The sequence below is a fragment of the Falco peregrinus genome, chromosome 3 (assembly GCF_023634155.1).
Source record: "Falco peregrinus isolate bFalPer1 chromosome 3, bFalPer1.pri, whole genome shotgun sequence".
NCBI lineage: Eukaryota > Metazoa > Chordata > Aves > Falconiformes > Falconidae > Falco > Falco peregrinus.
In genome coordinates, this window is record NC_073723.1 from 51,922,290 (window position 1) to 51,938,760 (window position 16,471).

The 16,471-nt window shown below is 40.9% G+C and overlaps 1 protein-coding gene across 2 annotated transcripts in view; it reads left to right on the top strand.

Annotated features, from left to right (window-relative positions):
• LOC101914189 (ethanolaminephosphotransferase 1-like) overlaps window positions 1-16,471 on the top strand; it is a 57,725-nt gene that overhangs the window by 27,026 nt on the left and 14,228 nt on the right. For both annotated transcript variants that reach the window (XR_008746352.1, XM_055799041.1), the window contains exons 5-6: window positions 1,617-1,885; window positions 9,967-10,075. Coding sequence is in view for 1 of the 2 variants with exons in the window: in XM_055799041.1 (XP_055655016.1) it covers window positions 1,617-1,885; window positions 9,967-10,075 (378 nt within the window). In the remaining variant the exon portion in view is untranslated. The remainder of the gene's footprint in view (window positions 1-1,616; window positions 1,886-9,966; window positions 10,076-16,471) is intronic.

The following is a 16,471-nucleotide window of genomic DNA, read 5'->3' on the forward strand; positions in this document are numbered from 1 at the left end:
ACTCTGCTGAGTTGTATCTCTAGTCAGTTTTGGGTTACTAATGCTATCAATAGCTAATAATCATTGGCTATAGTACCTGCCAAGTAATATTAAAAAGAAAAGAATTCTTCATGTTATTTTGAGATTCAGGATAACAGTAAACAATCTGTAAGGTTGGTCCTATGTGCTTTTTCCTAAGAGGTTCATCCTGCATAATTACGCTTAACTTCAAGGAGAAAATATTTCTATTTCTCACCAGCACAATCTCTGAGAAAAGACTAAGGGTACGGTTTGGTAACACAACTGAGAAAGGTTACAGCTGCTTCCTTCCTTCCTCCTTCTCCTCCCTGCATCCACCACCCCTCCCTTGTGCCATCTCCCTTGCTTTTCCACAGCACCAGTCCTGTTCAGTGACCTGGAAAGAGACGTAATGTGTGCTGTCTTTCCACCCACTGAGCAGGATGCGGGTCCTTCCCTGTTCAGCAGCAGTGAACTCTCAGATCAGCTCAAACCATACCATCCAACTGCATCCTTAAAGTGAGATCCAGTACAGTGTTTGGACATCTTTCAAGCACTTAAGTATTAAAAGTGATCAATACATAACTCACCTTAACAGTAAGGTGTTCTTGGAGTCATAGAATTATTTAGATCAGAAAGGACTTCTAAGATCAAGTCCAACCACTAACCTAGCACTGCCAAGTCCACCACTAAACCATGTCTAAATGCCACATCAACACATCTTTAAGTACCTCCAGGTATGGTGACTTTACCATTTTCCTGGGCAGCCTACTGCAATACTTGACAACCCCTTCAGTGAAGACATTTTTCCTAATATCCAAACTAAACCTGCCCTGGTGCAATTTGAGGCCATTTCCTCATGTCTTACTGCTTGTTATCTGGGAGAAGAGACCGACCCCCACCCAGCTACGACCTCCTGTCAGGGAGCTGCAGAGAGCAATGGGGTCTCCCTCAGCCTCCTCCTCTCCAGGCTAAACAGCCCCAGTTCCCTCAGCTGCTCCTCATAAGCCTTGTGCTCCAGCCCCTTCACCAGCCCCGCTGCCCTTCCCTGGACACGCTCCAGCCCCTCAGTGTCCCCCTCGCAGTGAGGGGCCCAAACCTGAACACAGTGTTCGAGGTGCGGCCTCACCAGTGCCCAGTGCAGGGGGACGGTCACTGCCCCAGTCCTGCTGCCCACACTGTTTCAAAAAATGCCGTAGTGAATCTACCCCACAAGGGGTCTGAAGTCTCAGGGGGTCCACAACACCAAGGGACAGGTGAGAAGCCCTATGGATGCTTCTCAGCACTTTCATTGAGAAACTGATTGCAGGGACTGACATAAAAGTGTTGAAAGACCGCTGGGGACAAGTAATTCTGAATGTCTTTTCTAAAGCTTATAAGGAAGGTGGCATTTGCTTGAAGAGTTGAGGTAAGGACAGAAAAGTGACTTGATAACTGAGGCAAATGTTTTACGAGCAATCCTAACGTGTTGGTATTGAAGGGACTGTTGTGCTTCAGTTTGTTGTCGTTGGTGTATTTTTGCTGTGTTATATATGGCAGTTGTGAAGTGGATGTGAAGAAAGTTACGCCTTTTGTTGTGCTCTAATTCTTTGTTTCTTTTCTTCTCTCAATCTTTCTAGACTCTATAGATGGGAAACATGCTCGAAGGACTCAGTCCAGTACTCCTCTAGGAGAATTATTTGACCATGGGCTGGATAGCTGGGCTACCTCCATTTTTGTGCTTTCTTTTTTTTCTGTCTGTTCCCGTGACAATGGGAAGACTGGAGTTTCTGTATATACAATGTATATATATTTAAGCATTGTCTTGTTTAACTTTATGTGTTCACACTGGGAGAAATATAACACAGGAGTTCTTTTTCTTCCTTGGGGATATGATATAAGCCAAGTGGTAAGTATTTATCATTTCTGTTTTGGTTTTATTTTTTTTTAAACTATGTTAGTGTTTTCAATAATATTACAAAAATAGAAGAATAGAGCTCAAGGCAAATATGTTTGGCCAAGACTTTGAATGTGAAATAGCATAACCTGAAAAGTAATTCAGAAATATTTCCTGCATTTGCAAAGAAGGGATGCTCTCAAGCAAATTGTCAGCATCAGAGATTCATTGCCTTGCAGGAAAAAGAAAGGCTTGCAGCAAGCCTAGCTGTCAGACAGTGCCGATGAGAATGTCATTTAACTGTATTTGATTTGTGGTATTAACACAAATTATTATGCTATCTGAAGCCATAAACAATTTTCCCACCAACACTAGGTTCTAAGGCATGATGTGAATTAGTCCAAGGAGTATTTATTAACAGTAATTGCACAGTTATACAATACTAGACCTTCTCAGTTCTACTGCCTCTTATATCAAATGTGGTAATGAAAATAGCAATGTACCTATACAGGGAGCATTATCTGTTGTCAGGTGATTTTTACCCTTGGAAAAAAGTTGAAGTCACACCAGCAGAGGTTTTCTCTCTGGGAATGATGTTCAGTACATGTCAATATTGTATCAGCCCACAGCCGGACCCCAGCTGAATTCTTGACTGGCTTACAGCCCTACCTTGAGGTGGACCTCTTCAGAAACATGCCTGGGGCACCATGGTGCCTTCAGCAGACAAATGAGTAACAGCAGTAACAAGCTGAGTGCACTGCCAAGGGCCCAGTGCTGGGATTTCTGGGCTGGCTTATCTGTTTCTTACGATAGTCAGGCTCTTGCAGCCTGAGGAGCACAGTCCCAGTCTTCTGAGCTTCCTGTCACAGGCATGAGATGGAAGGTACAGCCAAATATACATAATTGAAAAGAAGTTTGACAAATATTCAAATATGTGTTTTAATGGAAATACAGTATTTGAATTAATGGCTGCAGATGTATTGCTGTAAACATAATCAGAATTCAGTGGTTTGAGAACAACTCGGAGATGGTGGTCCAGCTGTGGTGCATCTGTTTCATCCCCTAGAAAATGGGTTCTGGGAGAAGAAGTTGGCTCAGGACTAAGACATTAGGCAGCCAGCTGGTCTGCAAGTTTCAGCCATGTATAAGTAAGGCTTCTTAGTGAAGTTGTTCCAGCAGGACAGGAACAGCTATGTTCAAGTCAATTTCACTTGTTGCTCAGATGATCACCATAGGTATACATGCAACTGGTTAGAAGGCTCTTTTGGATTGCTACAGCATCTGAACTGTATTAGTGGTTAAATATGGCAGTGGGTAACAAGTAATAGAGCAGTGCTGTTAACTCTGTCAGTGCCTTTTAGTGACCCATGCCTCTGTCACTGCTTTCCCATCTGGGAAATAATAGTAATAAAATTTCCCTGCCTGACAGATTTGTGGTGAGGATGAATTTCAGTGAAGTTTGTAAACTGCTTTGATTAACTTGGATGCAAGGTGCTAACAAGTGCTATTTCCTGTTCCCCCCTGGTGCTGAACTGCTGTCCTGCATGCTTGCTTTCTAGTAACTTCTGTGATGATTTGCCTATAGTCAAAATGATGAGCATGTAAATGTAAGGATTTTTTGATGCTGCATAGCACAATCATCCACAGTGGTGGAAGACTGTACTACCGAAATACCTGTGTGTCAGTTTTCCCATCTGTAACAATTGGCTGTAGTTGTGATTGCCTGTGAACAGACAAGACGGGATTTGTAGATCAACATAGTATTTTTTCCATTAGTCCAAACTACATTTCATGCACACCAGGAAATACATAATGTATTTTTCCCAGCTGTACTAACTAGTCTAGTAAAAGATCTTAATTCCCCTACAAAAATTGCCTTGCCTTTCGTTTTGTAAACCCATTCAGCAAATCTTGTTTGATGTGTGCACTATTAAAGGTAGCTCTCCCGCTGCTTGGAGGAGAGGATACTGAGGATGTAGGCAGGTGTCTGATGATGGATAAGAAAGGTAATGTTCCCCTTGCTGTTTTTTCCACCCCCGCTTCTCTGCTAGATATTCCCACATTCAGAGGCAGAGAGGGCAGAAGCGCTTACAGGCTGCTTTCAGACTGATTCCCAGCATTTAGTTCGCTGTTTCCTCCATGGCATTCCTAGCTGGATTGCTGCATGAATGCGCCTTTCTGCTGTCTTCACTAATTTCACTGACAACATGATGCTCTTGCATTGGCATGTCAGACATTCAGGTGGTCTAGTCCCCTGCTTCTGCTTTTAAATTTGACGGTAGCCAGGAACTTTGGACTTGGTTATCACCACAAAGCTCAGGAAATACAGTAATTAGGATAAGTGTGCAAATAGATAACTGTTGACCTTGATGAAAGCTTAGTTGACATGTGGCTCCCAGGACACTGCTGCTGAGTCAGCTCCGCTACAGCCATAAACACAGACAGCCCGCTCACTGGCTCTGTGTTAGCTGCGGTATAAGAAGAGCTGCTGTTCCTCATGAAAAAAATACCTCATTATAAATAGAGAAATTTGTGGGGCTTATGCAGATCACATTTTTCTATGACTTGATGACTCGTCAGAATCGGTAACCTAATTACGCTAGCTGGGCTGTAATTGGCACTCCAATTAGCTTTGATTACAGCAGGCGGCCATTCATAGGAAGCTGTGGTTTGTAAACTTGAAAAATGGCTGTAATGTGCCTGAGAGATGCTTGGTCAGAGGGCTGCTGTGTTTGTAGATCCAGAATCAAGGAGGCGGCGTCTGCAGCAGTAAAAACTCTTCCCTCTCCCTTCGGCGCAAGAAGCCATCTTGTGCTGACTCCTCTGCGGGTGGAAAGGGAGAGGAGCCTGTTCACGCCACAACATCTAGATAATTTTCATATACTTTTGAGTAAGCATACCTATTAGAAATCCCAAAATCACAGGCTGAAGAGAAGGCTAAAAAAGAAATCTTTGCAATGTTCTGTGAGAAATTCTCTTGGTTACGTCTTGTGAAAATAATCGCTTTTATTTTTGTCACAAGCCCAACCAAAGAAACCTAATATCTGCAAATTAAGTTTCTTGGAGAAAAAAAGACAGAGCTTTCCTGAGAAATTAAAATGTCAGGCTGCTGCCATATGTTAATTTTCACAGACATCTTGGTTTGTTTTTTTTTTAAAAAATCTATTTTCTTCCTGAAAAATTTAATATTCCCCTAACAAAATGCTCCCATAATCCTGCTGTTGCTTTTCATAAGCCACTACAGTTGAGTTCATAGTATGGGAACAAAATGTTCATTTTTCCTTAATACGGTGTAGTGATACCTCTGCTTACATCACTGCTGCCTTAAGCATAACAGGGAGATACCCTTTATATTCTTAAATAAAAGTTTAAAAGTGAAAAGATGAGCTGCTGGAGTGACCCAGCCGATTCCAGACTCCTTCCTCTCACTCCCCAGCCAAGAGGGCAAGCTTGAAAAAAGCACAAAAGCTCAGGCAGCAAATGTGAAGGTCAGCAGGCAGTTCTCTGCCCCTGCCCTTGCCCTTGTAGAGAGAGGATAACCATAAATCCTATATACAGTCATGCCTGAAGGCCAGGATGCTTGGACTGCAAGCCCCAGGTTTTTGGTTTGAGATGCTTTCCCAGCTGCTTCTGCCCAATGGCTTTGGACAGTCCCACCTAGACTCCCAGGGAGAAGACTCTGCCTGCCTCAAAACTCTGAATAAATGAACTATATGTTGCAGGTAACGACTGAAACGTTGTAGAACTTACTTTTCTCCTTCCTTTCAGTCAAAACAGGGTAAGGTTTTTTTGGATGCTATATACCAGGTTTTCTTTTGACAAGCAGTTTACAAAATTTATGCTGAAATATGTGTCATATGGCCTTTTCCCGGGAAGTGCTGTGGCACCCGGTGTTTCAAGAGCTGGCAGAGAAATCCTGAGCAATGCAAATGCACAGCACATCTTTAAAAACCTTCTATTTCTTCTGAGGGGCAAAAAAAAAAGTCTCTGTTAAAGAGAAAAATGAGGATGCAAAGGTGTCATTCTTTGGTCGTGTTATCAGGATCCAGAATATTTTTTTATTTTAGTTAAAGACACTCACTTTCAGAGTTTTTTAATTTGAAGTGTCTGTGGAAAGCATAGCCTTTTTTGTGAAGAGGTAATATCGATTATTATTTAGTTCCAAAGGTAGGAGTGCACTGGAACTGGTTGAAGTAAAAGAACCGGTGGCCATGTGGAAGCAGTGCTGGCCAGGCTATGGTGTCTGCTCCAGCTGCCTCCTGGCACAGCTGGAAACCAAACTCGCTACTCAGTTATCTGAGGGAACCCCCATAGTGTTTCCATGGGAAATTTAAGTGGAAGAACTTGTGAGGCACAGGCCCGCTCTGCAGCAGATTCCTTCGTTCTTAACCAGCTGGCTATGATTCTCCTCAAACCTTTCTTGGTTAATTAATCTTCCACATGCCTTTAGCTGTTTACTTATCACATACTGCATATCTAAATGCAAAATGACCTTTTTAAGATACATAAAAACCTATCTTTATAGGCTAAATTTTCCAGCTTTATTTATTGAAAGACAAAATACTGAAAAAAAAAAATTAGAAAGGAAAAAGTATACATTACACTATAGCTAACTCCTATTGAAACTCACTTATCGAAAATCATTAGTTCTTACTTTTTTAGGCAAGTGTCAAGTATATTTTTAGAGGCAAAAAACAACGTTGTATTTAAAATTAGTTTGTTCTCTAGACGTTAATTTTGAGTACTGTGTTAATGGAAGATATTTCAACACATAAGCAATCAATGCCATTGGAAAATGCTAGTGAAACTGAATATTACACTGAAATTAACATCATTTTTTGTGGAATCAAATAATTTAAAAGCGTAGACATAATAATAATAATTTTAAAAAAGATAAGAAAATGTTTGATATTTTTTTTCCTGTGTAGTACATCACACAGCATACTCAGTGTGCCTGTGTATAAAACAGAAATGGTGGATCATTAGGGAGAGAAACAATGTGTGTATGCACACACACAATCTAGAATATTTTGGTCACAAATCTTACACCTGAAGTAACTGGAAAACATGAAAGAGATGGTGATTTTAAAAAAAATCAGATATTTTAGAGAATAGTTAAAATGCTAGAAGCTAGAAAATTTTGAGGTGTTATACTGCTTTTTAGCAGTTAGGGAATATACTGCTAGAATATTGCCAATGCCATATTAAAGGTGTACACTGATTTTACAGAGGGACAAAGGTGACTATGTCGCTGTGATTTACTAAATTGTGACAAGATAGGGAGCCACTGCTCAAAAGCCAACTGTCCTGCTGTTCAGCTGTATCAAAGGGCCTACAAATTACCACCATGTATTTCCAGTTTTTTGACTGCATAAGTACTCCTCCTCATAGGTAAGGCCTTGGCAAGTGAAAAATTTTCCTTGTCAGATGCTGCAGTGAATTGGAATCCAAGATTGTACACATCTGATGCTAACTTGCTATATAGTCCTTATTTCTGTTAGTTAATTTGGACTTCTCATTTTACAAAAGGTTGCAAATATATTTCCTTGCTAAAGACTACATTTATATCTGAAAAGTACTAAAGCTGTTTGATGCCAGAGAGATGAGTAAAAAGCCTGGCCATCTTGTCTTAAGTAGAATCATTCAGTTGCACTTAAGAACACCGCTTTACATTTTAATTTTTTTTTTTTACCAGCAGTGATTTTAAAAACAGTTTATACAGCTGATTAACATACTTATGTTTTGTCTAATAATCCTGACAATCTTCAGTTGTCACACTATAGCTTAGATCAAAGGATGGAGACATTTTCTCATTCTTCCAGCTTTCTAAAGGAGGTCTTTGAGACTGCCTCAGTGAAGTCAAAATTACGAGTCCTTAAAAAACAACACCACAAATTTGAAGCCAAAAAATGTTTTTTCATACACTACATCTGTTCAGTAAGAGGCAGTCTCAACCTGTGAGGGCTGCGTCACCGAATCCCAGGGCAGGGGATTCCCCTGAGAGTCTGTTGCGCAAACACTCCTGTTCCTAGAGGTGTGCTGACATCTGACAGTGATACTTATGACGGTACTGCCAAAAGTACTAACTAATAACAGATAATACTGCAGTTCCTCCTTTATCACTTGCCAAGAAAGTCAGTTCAGAATGCAACGTGTGAGGGTAAATTCAGGCTCCATGAAAGCCAGTTGGAGTTTTGCCATCAACTTTGACGGGGCCAGGATTCCACCCGTCATGTCTTATGGATAACATAATGCAGTTTCTTCAGAAGGCCAAATGTTAGGTCTGTTGCAGTTGCTTGCAGAACCCTTTGTACATGTCCTTCCTTTAGACCAAAACTTGACTCACTGTCTTCGATGGCCCAAGATGTAACTCTCATACTAGCATCTGCCCTTCTCCATTGCAGATCTGTTGTGCTGCTTGTTCTTGCAGAGGCAATTCAAACATCCAATTCTGCAATGATGCATTCAAGCAAAATTCTTAAAGAGCAACATACCAACAGGGCAAGAATCTTGAATTTAGATACAGAGAAGTCAGTGATGTCAAATGTAGTGATATTTACGAGTAATAGGGAGTTTAAGTGACATCGGTGCTCTGCTACTAATCTGTGATCTTAAACAGGCTGTTATCCAAAAAAGAGATTTTCAGTGTTCCTTTAAAAGGAAGTAATTAATTTAATAGAAGACTGGAAATGTGTTTATTGATGTTAAAAATGAAGAAACCCCATAACATAGTGAAAAACGAGTATTTAAAAAAACTAACCAAAAAAATGGTAAAATCTGTTGTGCAGGTAAAGCTGTCAAATATTTATCATCCCAGAGTCAGAAGCTGTATTGAATGGAAAATATAAAGGTTACTGAATGTTACGTAGGAATAAATAGATGACTATGCAGTCTTCTAAATGGCATTATAATTAACATAGTTGTTTTCATTTAGAGATAAAGCGTTCGCAATTCATTCTTAATCCAAATCTAGAGGAGTTCAGGAGATTGAGATATGTAGCATGAAGCTTACAGTCCCTTATGAGTCCTATAGCAAAGCTAAACATCTGAGAACAAAACAGCCTAGAGAAAGAGCAGGGCAGCAGTCCTGCTCGCTGGGCGTCAGCAGCAGAAGGGGCTGCAGGGGTGGGTGGCCTAGGCTGAGCCAGGAAACAAGTTTCAGGAGGGAGAGGGGTCCCTTGAGGAGGTGGGATCAAAGGCACAAGGGCTTGGGAACCACTGAGCCACATTCAGTACTGCATTTGCCTGTTAAACACCTAAAATGAATAATGAATTCGTGCCATAAATTGGAGGTGGTGCTGCTACAGGTAGTACAATGGGTGTGAAGGGTATTGCTCTAGGAGCTGTAGGGTATTGACTGCAATAAGATTTCTGACCTCAGCTGGGTCACGAAATTAATCCTGAAGAGACAGTAAACACTACATTTACATCTCTGATGAAGCTGGTGGCACTTCAGCAAGTGACTCATGAGTCTTCTGTATGAGTCCTTTCACTCTTAATGTTTCTTTTTGTGTCCTGTAACAATGTTATCTGTGAAACGAATTAAAAATCAGGGAAGACTTCAGCTCCCTCCCCTTCTTTTTATTTCTTCACATTCAATTTAACTTTATTTAAACTTTTTTATTATTTCAGGTGAGCTTAGATTGCCTCCCCCCCCCCCCCCCAGTTATTCTTATATGATCAGTTCAGGGGACTGAGCTGCGAAATAACCACATTGCTAATTCTGAAGTCTGTATGCAAACACAAGAGCGTGCATATGCACTGGGGAGACCTGCATTAAGAAGGGATTTAGAAATTATGTGTTTTGAAAAGGTAAGTCAGTAATACTGACCACATGCAAGCAGATGCACACATTAGTAGGGAAGTTGCTTTCTTACTGTATTTCATATGTTTTAAATAATTTTGTTGGTGACCCTGGAAGCTGCTTCACTGCTTAGAAGTAGTTGTTTTGGGATGGCAGCATCAGGTCCTGTAAAGTGGAGACAGAAGTAAAACGACAGATTTTATTTACTCTTGTGTTTGTATTCAGATGATAAACAAAATTTGGTGCCTTTAGGAGTAAAGGATTGAAAATATGTTATCCTTTTCTATAGGTATTAATAGCAGCATATCTGCTGACTGGTGGTGTTGGTGTGGAAGTCTGGCAGAAACCTCTCCTGTTTGGTTATTACATTACAGACGCATTAGTAATCTTGCTTATAGGTAAGTGTCCAGATCCATGCAAAACTACAATGCTTTTTAATTATTTTGATTAGATATTTCTTCTTTTTCCTTCATATGTTTTTCCTTTTTCTAAGTGTTGGCTAGTCCGAACCCCATGTAAATAGAGCTGATTAAAAGGGCTAATACTGGAAAACTTTAAAAAGTAGATCATTTTGGAGACATTTTTCCTCACTGGATTGCTGTTGCCCACAAATAATACAGAAAACGTTTTTTACCTCATGCAGTTCAGTGCAGTGTGCTGGCTGGCTGGCTCTCAAAGACTCAGGAACTCCTCATATCACTCAGATTTAACTTTATGTAAGTTTAATGTTTTGGCCTGCAGCACACTATGCTCCAAAACATTACGGACAGAAGGAATAAAGGCATTATTTAAATAATCTTAGGAGGCACAACTGTAAATATGAAAAAAAGCCAGGTGGTTTCTAAGCTCTTTTTTTAGAAATTTAGTACTACTTTCTGAACAGAAGTCATGCATTTTTCATATACAGCAGTGGCTTATTTACTCATTATTTGATACTGTGAGTGTAGTTTGAAGTAAGCATAGAACATTTTTCAACTGCTATAGCTAGACTGAGAACAAGAGTAGTTACGTTTTAATGAATTAAAAACATGGTAGACTTAGCTAAAAATGTGCGTATGCAAAATGGCTTTGATGTATTGCTTGGAAGGTGAAGAAATTAGCATATAGGGATTTCTATATGACTGTGCAAGCGATGAGAAGAGGGCGCTAAAAAAAACCTGTTTGACACAGACAGTCTAGACTTAAATCCCAAGAAACACCCTCAGTCCTTGAGCCAAAATGGACGACTTGGATATAGGTGCATACCCAACACCGACTCTACCCAGGACTTAACTGCTCATTTTGGGGTGGACTTTTGAATCCACTGCATTGACTTGTGCTTTCACCACCTTTTCCCACGCTAATGTCTCCAGCAGATACAACCTCCAGCCTCAGCAGTGCTTCCAAGAATCCTCAGATTGGAAAGGACCCTGCATTCAGGCTGTGCCTTCAGGGACATGGTTTTGACAGTGCTTTGGGCTTTAGCCAGAGTGTACAACTGACCATGTGTGACCAAGATTGTACAGTCTTCTTCTATTTTAGACACTCTGATAAAAGGAAAGAAAGGAAGGGGAAAAAAACCCTAATGGTCGCCTTTTCAGTAGTCAACTAATTATTCAGCTTGACAGAGGTGTAGAATAACACACCCTCTGGGGGCTGGCAGGGTGCTGAGGGGTAGGGAGTGATTTGTGCTCTCAGAGGAGCACCACAGGTCCAGGAGTGATGGATGCTGGCTCGCACAGAAGCAGCAGGTCAGGCCTGTGTTGGCATTACGTGCTAGCATGGGCTAGTCCATTGAACACGCTTGTTCTGTGCTATGTGCATTGCTGCTTTTGTTCCTGTCACCGAGGCACATGACAGCCTGTTCAGTGAGTAGTACACTGATGGCTTCTCTTGTGCTTGGGAAGCCATGGATGAAGGTTTAATTCAAACTGTTCAACATGTTAGGAAGGTTTGTGGTAGGGAAGCATGTCAACGTCATCAAATCTGCAGAAGCAAGCATCCTTTTTCATACTCCACTAAAAGCAGCTGCAAAAGAAGGTTTGATGCACTACTGCATTAGCATTAGAAAGAGTTACTGCTTCTGTCTCACATAGTGTGCTTGCATGAATGGCTCCATGAGCAGAGAACTGAGTATTTCTTCCATCATTGTCTCAAGCAGAGCAGATGTAAGAGCCAAAAGATTTATTTAAAAATACTGTCTCTCACACGCTATCCACAAGGCCATTAACAGGGCAACTTTTGCAGCTTAATTATAGTTAAATATGGGCAAGAGATTATCTTGGTTGACTCTATATTACAAAAGTGTCACAGTGCTTAGTAAATCTCTTAAAAACAGGTGCTAAATTTAAGTATTAAAAAAGTAGAATCCTTCCACTGAGGATCATGCTGATCCATAAAGCACTGCCGTTTCACCACAGGTTTGAACCTCAGCTCAGCAATAGTGATGAAGGTGGTTATCGCTGGATAACCTATGTGTGGTGAATATCAATATAGAGAGTTTTTAGAAGCTTGTAGTAAATTGCAGGATGCCACTGTGATTGCAGAAAAAGTATCAGTCTAACCCACACCAAGGGCTGTGCAGCGGGGAAGATTAAATCATTCTCTCCCTTAGAGAGGATGCAGCGTGTCCTGCTCAGTCAGATCCATTTGTATCAGAGAGCCCACGCTCCGGCGTGCTCAGAGATATATATAAAACTAGGCACATAACTTTTGTGGCTAGTTAAAAAGCAAAGTGATGTAGTGGGCCTCTGTTGTTTTTTTATGAGTTAGTTTCCCAGGACCCTGAGAGGAGCCATTAAACCATAACTGGCTGTCCTTAACCATCTGATGGCATTTAGTAGTCACTAGTGGTCGTTCTAACAATGAACCTGTAGCTGCTCCATCAATACTTGGCATTCATTCTGTGGTTTTACTGTTCTGTACACAACAGGAGTTCAGCTGCTGAGCCGCCACTTCTCCAAGAACAGCTGGGCTTTAGCTAGTACCTTATGTAGTGGGAAGAAGTCCAAATGATATGCACAAGAGTGGAGTTTTTCAGATGTTTTTCCTGGAGTTTCGGGGGGGGGGGGGGGGGGGGGGCAAGAAAAAGAACAGCCCACGTATAACCTAAAGATGAACTCTGCAAAAGCACCTCCTTGGAGGAAGCTGTGGTATTGCCAGGTGACACTCACTTGCTGAAAATAATGGGATTTTTATCAGGTGCCAGAACACACAAAGATATACATAAAAGTGCAGCAATACCAGTGTTTAGATTAGATGTCTTAGGAAAGCCTCCCAAAAGAGAGCTTTACGTATGTCCCTGGGAACTGTCTAGCACACTGTGAACACCTGTGGGAAGGTCAAACTTTGGGCTGCTGAACAGTGACCTCAGAGGACTCCCTTGTGAAGCAGAGAAACTTCTGCATAGTATTTTATGGGAATTTTTCAGCTACCCAGTGAACAAAACCCCATAATTTTCACAGGCAGTGAATGCAATTCCATCCTGCAGCTCCAAAACACACACCTAGCTGGACACCAAACAGACGAAGGCGGCCATTCTCCTGTTTCCAGATTGTGTTGTCCTGGCTGCTAGACAGAAATGCCTTTTCTCTCCTAGCAGGATAGCAGCCAGACCTTTCCAAAGGTATGTGCCTGTGTGCGCAGCTGGAACTAATCACTTCTGCTCTCAGCCAGGCTCCTGCGGATGGCACTCCCAAAGCTCTCTTGGGATTTAACCTCAATTGTCCCATAGTGTTATCTGCCTAACTAGAGTCCCTTCAAAGGGCAGCACTGGGGTGAGAGCTCTCATTTATTTTCGCCCCTCCAGGGTATCCCAAATGCCTAGCATTCCCTGTCACTCTGCTGTCAGGTTGAGAGCAATATAAAATATTTACAGTACACATTTTAAAACAGTCAATTCCCCACATAAAGTCTAGTACCACAAATGATGCTATAGACTTCATAAGATTTTGACTGACAGGTAAACATCAGTAGTTCAGGGATCAGCATTACTAATTGATGATGGGTTTTGTCTCACATTGCAATCAGATGACCTGTAATAGGTGCATGTTCTGAATGAAGCATTTCCCATTCTTGGGACGTTCATACTTGCTCTCTAAGATAGATTTTATTGTGTCTAATAATATTTGAGTTTGGTCTGCAATCCTGTCCTCACTGGAGACATTTATATGTCTTTTCTCCTCTACCTGACTGTTCATTTCCTTGAAACTCACTGGAAATTTATTTCAGTCTACTAAATTTGTCCAGAGAGCTCAGAAGTTACGGTGGGATGCACACAAACAATTAAAGTGTTATCACATTAGCTTCATCCCTTAGGAAGCCAGGTTGGAAACATGACTCCTGGATGCACAGGAAGATTCCTGCTCCTCCTCGGTATTAATTGCAACCACAAGAATAAGCTTTGTGGTTAAAGGACCACCAGACCATAGAGTGGATATGTTGTACTGCATCAGTGTGTGTCACTTGGGGCAGACACTTCCGTAATCAAGACATGGTGGCACATTTGAGTCCAGTTGATCTGGTCAACAGTGCCCAGATCTGGCTACTGAAGGCTGTGGCAAAGCTGAGACAAATTTTCAAAGTACAAGTTTGAACTTGAAATGTGAATGGAGTAATAACATCTGTCAGAGATCTGAATCTTGAACTTTCTTTTAGAGATGGGGCCAAAGCATTCAGAATTTTTTCCTGTGATGTGTATTGGATTGAGTTCTATGCTGACTTTTGCAGAGTGTGTTCCTTGAGGTTCACTCCTTCTCTGAGCTACTTAAGTATATAAAATGAAGAGTAAATAAATAAATAAATGAAAACATAGTAGCAACAAAAACCTAATGATGAGCTAAGCCACAACATTTGAAACATGTCAAGTATTTGAATCCTGTCATAGTGGGAAAGCACAGTTGTCTGTCTAAAAAACAGCGCCTTGTCCTTGCAGTGTGTCCTGTGTGTCAAAGGAAGACACAGAAGTCCTTGCAGTGGTTAATTATACAGCAGCCTGCTCTTCTTTTCAGTGTCAGAAAATGTTTAGGAGGGCATGGTCAAATCATAAATTCTTTCTGCCTCATAGGGGTAAGTCATTCTGTAGTGATTTCCTATAGTTCCCATTGCAAAGTGGCTGATGGTTCTGCCTGACTGATGGATAGTTGAATGATTAAACGTTATGTGATAGGTTTTCAAAACGTTATCACTCCAACAGGCTTTGACTAGCCTTGTTTGAAAAGTCTGGTTAACATGAGTTGGCTTCTATGTTATGTGTCTGTCACCAATTTAACATTTATTAAAGCATTGTTGAGACAGATTGTATGAGACTTCATTGAAGTAAAGGGTGTGAAATGCTCACCTGTCACCCAAGATATATATAAAAAGCAGCTGAGTTCATGTTTGGAGTAACTCATCCGAACCAGTCAGAACAATAACCCAGAAAACTGGAGCGCTGAAGGCCGGAGGCAGAGCAGTGTCACGGGATGCTGATTACAAGTGGGAATGGGTTTGGTGCTGTTAGCTGCGAGGAGTCGTCTCACAGGTGGTGGGAGCCCCAACAAAAAGTCAAACAAAGGAGCTCACCTGGCAGAGGCTTTCTGCAAGTCAGTCTGGACTTTACAAGTGAAGGCTCTGTTTCCCTGGTCCTTGATTCTTCCTGTGCCCAGAAAAAGAGAATGATGTGTACGTGCTGTGTGAACAGGAACACGTAAAAGAAACATCTATATCCATAAACTAATTTCTCAGGCTGCGCTAAATCCCTCCAAATGCTAATTGTTAGCTTACAGCTCAGTTCAAGAGAGATAAATGCGGTGTGTATTTCCTTAGACACTGAAAATAAGCTATGAAATCAACAGGCATGATAAATGCATCCCTTTACAATCTTTATACTCAAGAAGTATCTTAGATGCTAAATGTCCAAAACATATATCAACTTTGTGCATTAATGCAGTGCTCATGTTTACACTGTGCTGTTAATCCCTGTAAAATTCAATTCATACTGTGTTGATATGTTTAGGTGTATTTTTCTTCTGTCCTTAAATTGCTTAATGTATTCAGACTTTACAGGCTCAATTAAGTCTGAAAATTATATACTCATTTTCTAAGCTTTTTTCTCCCCCAATTACTAAGTGGTTTTAAGTTTGCCATTTTATATAATAATAAAACATAATTTTATGGTTAGTGGACAGCTCAATATGCAGTTATCTGTTTGCATAAGCAACTAAAAGAGTTGCCTTCTCAAGATATGCCTGAGAAAATCACACTGTTCTGTAAAGAGCTGCTGTTCCAGTTACAAATACTTTTAAATGTTCACCTTTTGTTGAAGCTTGCTTCCAAGCGCTGATCAGCGTGCTAAACATTCCGTGTGTTATTTTCACGTGTCTAGCTGCTCTAAATGTGGAAGAAATTTTGAAAAAAAACATAGAAAATTGTTTAAAGATTTTCCCAAACTAATACTGATGCCTAAATAGTTTTAATCACAATTTTTTCTGTGGTGGCTAAGAAAGGTAAATGATAACATCCCGTTTCTTTAAAGCAAGCATTGACTATGATGAATTATTCACCTAGAGACAGAAAGGCCAAGCAGTATGTCAAAGAAAGCCATGTGAAGGTGTGGGCAATTGAAGAAAAAGAGAGTAGGATGATAGTATTTCATTTGTAGGTTGAAGTGCAGCTACAACTGCCTGCTGTTAAAGAGTTGATTTTTACTGAGCTCGACTTCTGCAGTATGCCCATGAGAAGCTTTGCACAGACCTCTTCACTGCTTCCCAAATAGGGGGGAAGCTCTGGGGAGTCTTTTTTTGGGGGAGCACAGCAGATGTGGAAGGGTACTTTTC